Genomic DNA, 7,909 nt, shown 5'->3' with positions numbered 1-7,909 from the left:
ACAGAGTCAGACTGGTGAGGAACACACACACCTGGACACAGAGTCAGACTGGTGAGGAACACACACACCTGGACACAGAGTCAGACTGGTGAGGAACACACACACCTGGACACAGAGTCAGACTGGTGAGGACACCTGGACACAGAGTCAGACTGGTGAAACACGTCTGTCTGTCTGTCTGTCTGTCTGTCTGTCTGTCTGTTGTTTAATTCTTTACCAGGCCACTGGATTACAGCTGGAATGGTGTGGGTTTTCATGTGGAACAATGAGGCCTTGAAGCAAAGCAGATCTGTCTGTGTGTCTGTGTGTCTGTGTGTCTGTGTGTCTTTGTGTCTGTGTGTGTGTCTGTGTTTTCAGACAGATGATGTCATGCTAATAAATCTGTCTCTTAGTCAGGTTTCAGTTTAAGACCACACACTCTCTCTCTGTCTCTCTCTCGCTCTCTGTCTCTCTCTCTCAATTCAATTCAAGGGGCTTTATTGTCATGGGAAACATGTGTTAACATTGCCAAAGGAAGTGATATAGATAATATACACAAGTGAAATAAACAATACAAATTAACAGTAAACATTACACATCTGTCTCTCCCCCTCCCTCCTCTCCCTTTCTCTCTCTCCCCCTCCATCCTATCTCTTTCTCTCTCTCTCTCTCTCTCTCTCTCTCTCTCTCTCTCTCTCTCTCTCTCTCTCTCTCTCTCCCTCTCTTTCTCTCTGTCTCTCCCCTTCCCTCCTCTCTCTGTCTCTCTCTCTCTCTGTCTCTCTCTCTCCCCCTCTTTCTCCCCCCACTTTCTCCAGTCATTTAATGAATTTGAGATCGAGCAGCATCAGGAGTGTGCATATGATCACCTGGAGGCCTTTGACGGGGAGGGTGACTCAGCGGCCATCTTGGGTCGGCTGTGTGGCAGTAAGATTCCGGAACCGCTGGTCTCCACGGGTAACAAGATGTACCTGCGTTTTATCTCTGACGCCTCGGTTCAGAGGAAAGGATTCCAGGCCACACACTCCACTGGTATGGACTGGATGGGGTCTCTCTCTCTCTCTCTCTCTCTCTCTGTCTCTCTTTCTTTCTTTCTCTCTCTTTCTCTCTCTCTCTCTCTCTCTCGATCTCTCTCTCTGTTTCAATCTCTCTGTCTCAATCTCTCTCTCTCTCTCGCTCTCTCTCTCTCTCTCTCTCTCTCTCTCTCTCTCTGTGTCTCTCTCTCTCTCTGTCTCTCTCTCTCTCTCTCTCGATCTCTCTCTCTGTTTCAATCTCTCTCTCTCTCTCTCTCTCTCTCTCTCTCTCTTGATCTCTCTCTCTCTCTCTCTCTCTCTCTCTTGATCTCTCTGTGTGTGTGCAAATGTGTTTATTGTTCTACTTTGATAAACCACCCTTTGATGTAACTAGACAGTAAGTTCTACCTGCCAGTGTCCAGTGATGATCATATTGTAACTAGACAGTAAGTTCTACCTGTCAGTGTCCAGTGATGATCATATTGTAACTAGACAGTAAGTTCTACCTGTCAGTGTCCAGTGATGATCATATTGTAACTAGACAGTAAGTTCTACCTGCCAGTGTCCAGTGATGATCATATTGTAACTAGACAGTAAGTTCTACCTGCCAGTGTCCAGTGATGATCATATTGTAGTATCTAGACAGTAAGTTCTACCTGCCAGTGTCCAGTGATGATCATATTGTAGTATCTAGACAGTAAGTTCTACCTGTCAGTGTCCAGTGATGATCATATTGGTGTAACTAGACAGTAAGTTCTACCTGCCAGTGTCCAGTGATGATCATATTGTAACTAGACAGTAAGTTCTACCTGCCAGTGTCCAGTGATGATCATATTGTAACTAGACAGTAAGTTCTACCTGTCAGTGTCCAGTGATGATCATATTGGTGTAACTAGACAGTAAGTTCTACCTGCCAGTGTCCAGTGATGATCATATTGTAACTAGACAGTAAGTTCTACCTGCCAGTGTCCAGTGATGATCATATTGTAACTAGACATTAAGTTCTACCTGCCAGTGTCCAGTGATGATCATATTGTAACTAGACAGTAAGTTCTACCTGTCAGTGTCCAGTGATGATCATATTGGTGTAACTAGACAGTAAGTTCTACCTGCCAGTGTCCAGTGATGATCATATTGTAACTAGACAGTAAGTTCTACCTGCCAGTGTCCAGTGATGATCATATTGTAACTAGACAGTAAGTTCTACCTGCCAGTGTCCAGTGATGATCATATTGTAACTAGACAGTAAGTTCTACCTGTCAGTGTCCAGTAATGATCATATTGTAGTAACTAGACTGTAAGTTCTACCTGCCAGTGTCCAGTGATGATCATATTGTAGTAACTCGACTGTAAGTTCTACCTGTCAGTGTCCAGTGATGATCATATTGTAGTATCTAGACTGTAAGTTCTACCTGCCAGTGTCCAGTGATGATCATATTGTAGTAACTAGACAGTAAGTTCTACCTGCCAGTGTCCAGTGATGATCATATTGTAGTATCTAGACAGTAAGTTCTACCTGCCAGTGTCCAGTGATGATCATATTGTAGCTAGACAGTAAGTTATACCTGCCAGTGTCCAGTGAAGGTAAAGCAGTCCACTGCCCCCCTCTAGTGGTGAATACCAGAACATGCAACAACAACAAAAAATAGTTATCTTTATCTTGGTCTATATTTGTTTATTTAGCCTGAACCAAAGTGTTAATGTCTGTCTCTCTCCTCTTCTAGAGTGTGGAGGGAGGTTAGTTTCACTCTCTAAATGTACCTGTCTGTCTCTCTCCTCTTCTAGAGTGTGGAGGGAGGTTAGTTTCACTCTCTAAATGTCCCTGTCTGTCTCTCTCCTCTTCTAGAGTGTGGAGGGAGGTTAGTTTCACTCTCTAAATGTACCTGTCTGTCTCTCTCCTCTTCTAGAGTGTGGAGGGAGGTTAGTTTCACTCTCTAAATGTACCTGTCTGTCTCTCTCCTCTTCTAGAGTGTGGAGGGAGGTTGAAGGCAGAGACTCGTCAGAAGAACCTCTACTCACACTCCCAGTTTGGAGATAACAACTACCCTGGTATATACACACACACACACACACACACACACACACACACACACACACACACACACACACACACACACACACACACACACACACACCCTCTGTAGGACGACTACAAGCTGTGTATACTGTTGTGGTTGTAATTTTATGGTTTGTATGATGTCACAGCTGTCAATCCAAAGGAATATTTACACTTGTCAGGATGATGGTTTTTCTATTAATTTAATTTCTATTGTTTTCTGTTTGTCTCTTTTCTATTTTACTCTACTTTACTCTATTCTACTCTATTCTATTCCATTCTACTCTACTCTACTCTATTCTATTCTACTCTATTCTATTCTACTCTACTCTGTTTTACTCTACTCTGTTTTACTCTACTCTACTCTATTCAACTCTATTCTACTCTACTCTATTCTACTCTATTCTACTATATTCTTCTCTACTCCACTCTAATCTGTTTTACTCTACTCTTTTCTATTCTACTCTATTCAATTATACTCTATTCTATTCTACTCTATTCTATTATATTATTCTCTGCTCTGCTCTACTCTATTTTACTATATTCTACTCTATTCTATTCTACTCTATTCTATTTTATTATATTTTACTCTATTCTGCTTTGCCCTACCCTATTCTACTCTACTCTACTTTATTCTACTATATTCTACTCTATTCTACCCTATTCTATTTCACTATATCCTACTCCATTCTACTCTATTCTATTCTACTCTATTCTACTATATTCTGCTTTACCCTACTCTACTCTATTCTACTCAATTTTATTCAACTATATTATACTCTATTCTACTCTATTATATTCTATTCTACTCTATTATATTATATTTGACTCTATTATACTCTGTTCTAATCTATTCTACTCTTTTCTACTCTGTTCTACTCTATTTTACTCTATTTTATTATTCTCTAATCTACCCTAATCTTTTCTATTCTACTCTATTCTGCTTTACTCTACTCTATTTTACTCTCCTCTGTTCTACTCTATTTTACTCTACTCTGTTCTACTCTATTCTACTCTATTCTACTCTATTCTATTCTACTCTACTCTATTTTACTATCCTCTGTTCTACTCTATTTTACTCTACTCTATTCTACTCTATTCTATTTTATTCTATTCTACTCTACTCTATTTTACTCTCCTCTGTTCTACTCTATTTTATCTACTCTACTCTATTCTATTTTATTATATTCTACTCTACTCTACTCTATTTTACTCTCCTCTGTTCTCCTCTATTCTACTCTACTCTACTCTATTTTAACCTGCTCTACTCTATTTTACTCTACTCTACTCTATTTTACTCTACTCTATTTTACTCTCCTCTGTTCTACTCTATTTTACTCTACTCTACTCTATTTTACTCTCCTCTGTTCTACTCTATTCTGTTCTATTCTACTCTACTCTACTCTACTCTATTTTATTCTACTCTACTCTACTCTATTTTACTCTCCTCTATTCTACTGTACTCTATTCTACTCTACTCTATTCTACTCTATTTTACTCCACTCTACTCTATTCTATTCTACTCTACTCTATTTTACTCTCCTATATTCTACTCTATTTTACTCTACTCTATTCTACTCTATTCTATTTTATTCTATTCTACTCTACTCTACTCTATTTTACTCTCCTCTGTTCTACTCTACTCAATTCTATTTTTTTCTATTCTACTCTACCCTACTCTATTTTACTCTACTCTATTCTACTCTATTCTATTTCATTCTATTCTACTCTACTCTACTCTATTTTACTCTCCTCTGTTCTACTCTATTTTACTCTACTCTACTCTATTTTACTCTCCTCTGTTCTACTCTATTTTATCTTCTCGACTCTATTCTACTCTACTCTACTCTATTCTATTTTATTCTACTCTACTCTCCTCTATTTTACTCTCCTCTGTTCTACTCTATTTTACTCTACTCTACTCTACTCTATTTTACTCTCCTCTGTTCTACTCTATTTCACTCTACTCTACTCTATTCTATTTTGTTCTATTCTACTCTACTCTATTTTACTCTCTGTTCTACTCTATTTTACTCTCCTCTGTTCTACTCTATTTTATCCTCTCGACTCTATTCTACTCTATTCTACTCTATTCTATTCTACTCTCCTCTATTCTACTCTATTTTACTCTAATCTATTCTACTCTATTCTACTCTATTCTGCTTTATTGCATTCTATTCTACTCTACTCTACTCTATTTTACTCTCCTCTGTTCTACTCTATTTTACTCTACTCTATTCTATTTTGTTCTATTATACTCTACTCTACTCTATTTTACTCACCGTTCTACTCTATTTTACTCTACTCTACTCTATTTTACTCTCCTCTGTTCTACTCTATTTTATCTTCTCTCCTCTATTCTACTCTACTCTACTCTATTTTACTCTCCTCTGTTCTACTCTCCTCTGTTATACTCTATTTTACTCTCCTCTGTTATACTCTATTTGACTCTACTCTATTTGACTCTACTCTACTCTATTTTACTCTACTCTACTCTATTTTAACCTACTCTACTCTACTCTTTTTTACTCTACTCTACTCTATTTTACTCTACTCTACTCTATTTTACTCTCCTCTGTTCTACTCTATTTTACTTTACTCTACTCTATTTTACTCTCCTCTGTTCTACTCTATTATTCTACTCTACTCTACTCTATTTTATTATACTCTGCTGTACTATATTTTACTCTCCTCTATTCTACTGTACTCTATTCTACTCTACTCTACTCTACTCTATTCTACTCTATTTTACTACACTCTATTCTACTCTATTCTACTCTATTCTATTTTATTCTACTCTACACTACTCTACTCTATTTTACTCTCCTCTGTTCTACTGTATTTGACTCTACTCTACTCTATTCTATTTTGTTCTATTCTACTCTACTCTATTTTACTCTCTGTTCTCCTCTATTTTACTCCTCTGTCCTACTCTATTTTACTCTACTCTACTCTATTTTACTCTCCTCTGTTCTACTCTATTTTACTCTACTCTACTGTACTCTATTTTAAGCTACTCTACTCTATTTTACTTTACTCTATTTTACTCTCCTCTGTTCTACTCTATTTAACTCTACTCTATTCTACTCTATTCTACACTATTCTATTTTATTCTATTCTACTCTACTCTACTCTACTCTATTTTACTCTCCTCTGTTCTACTCTATTTTCTTCTACTCTACTCTATTTTACTCTACTCTATTTTACTCTACTCTGTTCTACTCTACTCTATTTTACTCTACTATACTCTACTCTACTCTACTCTACTGTACACTCATCTCCTCTCTGCTCTCATCTTCTCTCCAGGCCATACGGACTGTGAGTGGTTGGTGACGTCAGAGGAGGGTTACGGAATAGAGTTGACCTTTACGACCTTCGAGGTGGAGGAGGAGGCGGACTGTGGTTATGACTACATAGAGCTGTACGATGGTTATGACTCTAACTCACACAGACTGGGACGGTTCTGTGGTTCTGGGGTAAGGATGGGTATCACATACATAATGACTCTAACTCACACAGACTGGGACGGTTCTGTGGTTCTGGGGTCAGGATGGGTATCACATACATAATGACTCTAACTCACACAGACTGGGACGGTTCTGTGGTTCTGTGGTAAGGATGGGAGGGGGGGGGGGGGTAGATGGGGTAGGTGTCATTGAATGCTATTTAATCACATACATAACCTATGTCACCAAGAACTAGCCCTGGTTACCAGTTTTTGTTGTCAGTTATCTTGGCCGTAGGCAGGGTAACCAGGAACTAGCCCTGGTTACCAGTATTTGTTGTCAGCTATCTTGACCAAGAACTAGCTCCGGGTAGCAGTGTTTGTTGCAATGTTGAAAATCCAACAATGTGTGGATAATGTTTTTTATTTATTTTAGAAGAAATAGTGAATTCTTTAAGAAAAGTCCAACTGTAATGTATGTTTTCATCTACTGTTATTATCTCTATCCTCCATCTTCTCACCTCTACATTACCTCTCTCTCTCTGATCCCCCTCTGTCTTTCTCTCTCCATCATACCTCTCTCTGTCATCCCTCTCTCTCTCTCTGATCCCTCTATATCTCTCTCATCTCTCTCTCTTTCTCTCTCTCTGATCCCGCTATCTCGCTCTCTCTGTCTCTATCTCTGTCTCTCTCTCTGTCTCTCTGTCTCTGTCTCTCTCTCATCTCTCGCCCTCCCTCCCTAGCCCAGAGAGGAGATCTACTCTGCGGGTGACGCGGTGTTGATCCGTTTCCATAGCGACGACACCATCAGTAAGAAGGGGTTCCACATCCGCTACACCAGCACCCAGTTCCAGCAGAACCTTCACACCAGGAAGTGATGTCACAACACCCAGACCCCTAGCCTCACTGTGCCGACAAGACAACCACAGGCCCCTTTTCTCCTCTGACTGACAGGCGCCAAACACACACACACACACACACACACTGTTTTGAGGAGAGGAGTGAGTGTGGGTGAGAACCAGAGGAGAGAGAGGGAGGACTGATCAGTCCGTCTCTTAACAGGGGAGCTTCTAGAACTCTGAGGACTACATGTGAAGAGAGACTGGATCACAGCTTCACACTGTAACAGGATTAATGGAACTGCAACGGGAACTGGATTAAATACTGAAACTGGATTAAATACTGAAACTGGATTAAATACTGAAACTGGATTAAATTCTGAAACTGGATTAAATACTGAAACTGGATTAAATACTGAAACTGGATTAAATACTGAAACTGGATTAAATTCTGAAACTGGATTAAATACTGAAACTGGATTAAATTCTGAAACTGGATTAAATACTGAAACTGGATTAAATTCTGAAACTGGATTAAATACTGAAACTGGATTAAATACTGAAACTGGATTAAATTCTG

General features: G+C 39.1%; 1 protein-coding gene across 1 annotated transcript in view; it reads left to right on the top strand.

The window, feature by feature from the left end:
* Nucleotides 1–7,496, top strand: part of LOC139375498 (dorsal-ventral patterning tolloid-like protein 1) — a 77,715-nt gene extending 70,219 nt beyond the window's left edge. Inside the window, exons 19-22 of the mRNA XM_071117329.1 lie at nucleotides 795–1,008; nucleotides 2,958–3,038; nucleotides 6,352–6,521; nucleotides 7,234–7,496. Of these exons, the coding sequence (XP_070973430.1) occupies nucleotides 795–1,008; nucleotides 2,958–3,038; nucleotides 6,352–6,521; nucleotides 7,234–7,368 (600 nt within the window). The 3' untranslated portion in view covers nucleotides 7,369–7,496. The remainder of the gene's footprint in view (nucleotides 1–794; nucleotides 1,009–2,957; nucleotides 3,039–6,351; nucleotides 6,522–7,233) is intronic.
* The last annotated feature ends 413 nt before the right edge of the window (nucleotides 7,497–7,909 follow it).

Source organism: Oncorhynchus clarkii, chromosome 19, assembly GCF_045791955.1.
Source record: "Oncorhynchus clarkii lewisi isolate Uvic-CL-2024 chromosome 19, UVic_Ocla_1.0, whole genome shotgun sequence".
Lineage (NCBI taxonomy): Eukaryota > Metazoa > Chordata > Actinopteri > Salmoniformes > Salmonidae > Oncorhynchus > Oncorhynchus clarkii.
The sequence above is the reverse complement of the archived record's forward strand: the minus strand, read 5'-3'. Positions and strand labels throughout refer to the sequence as shown.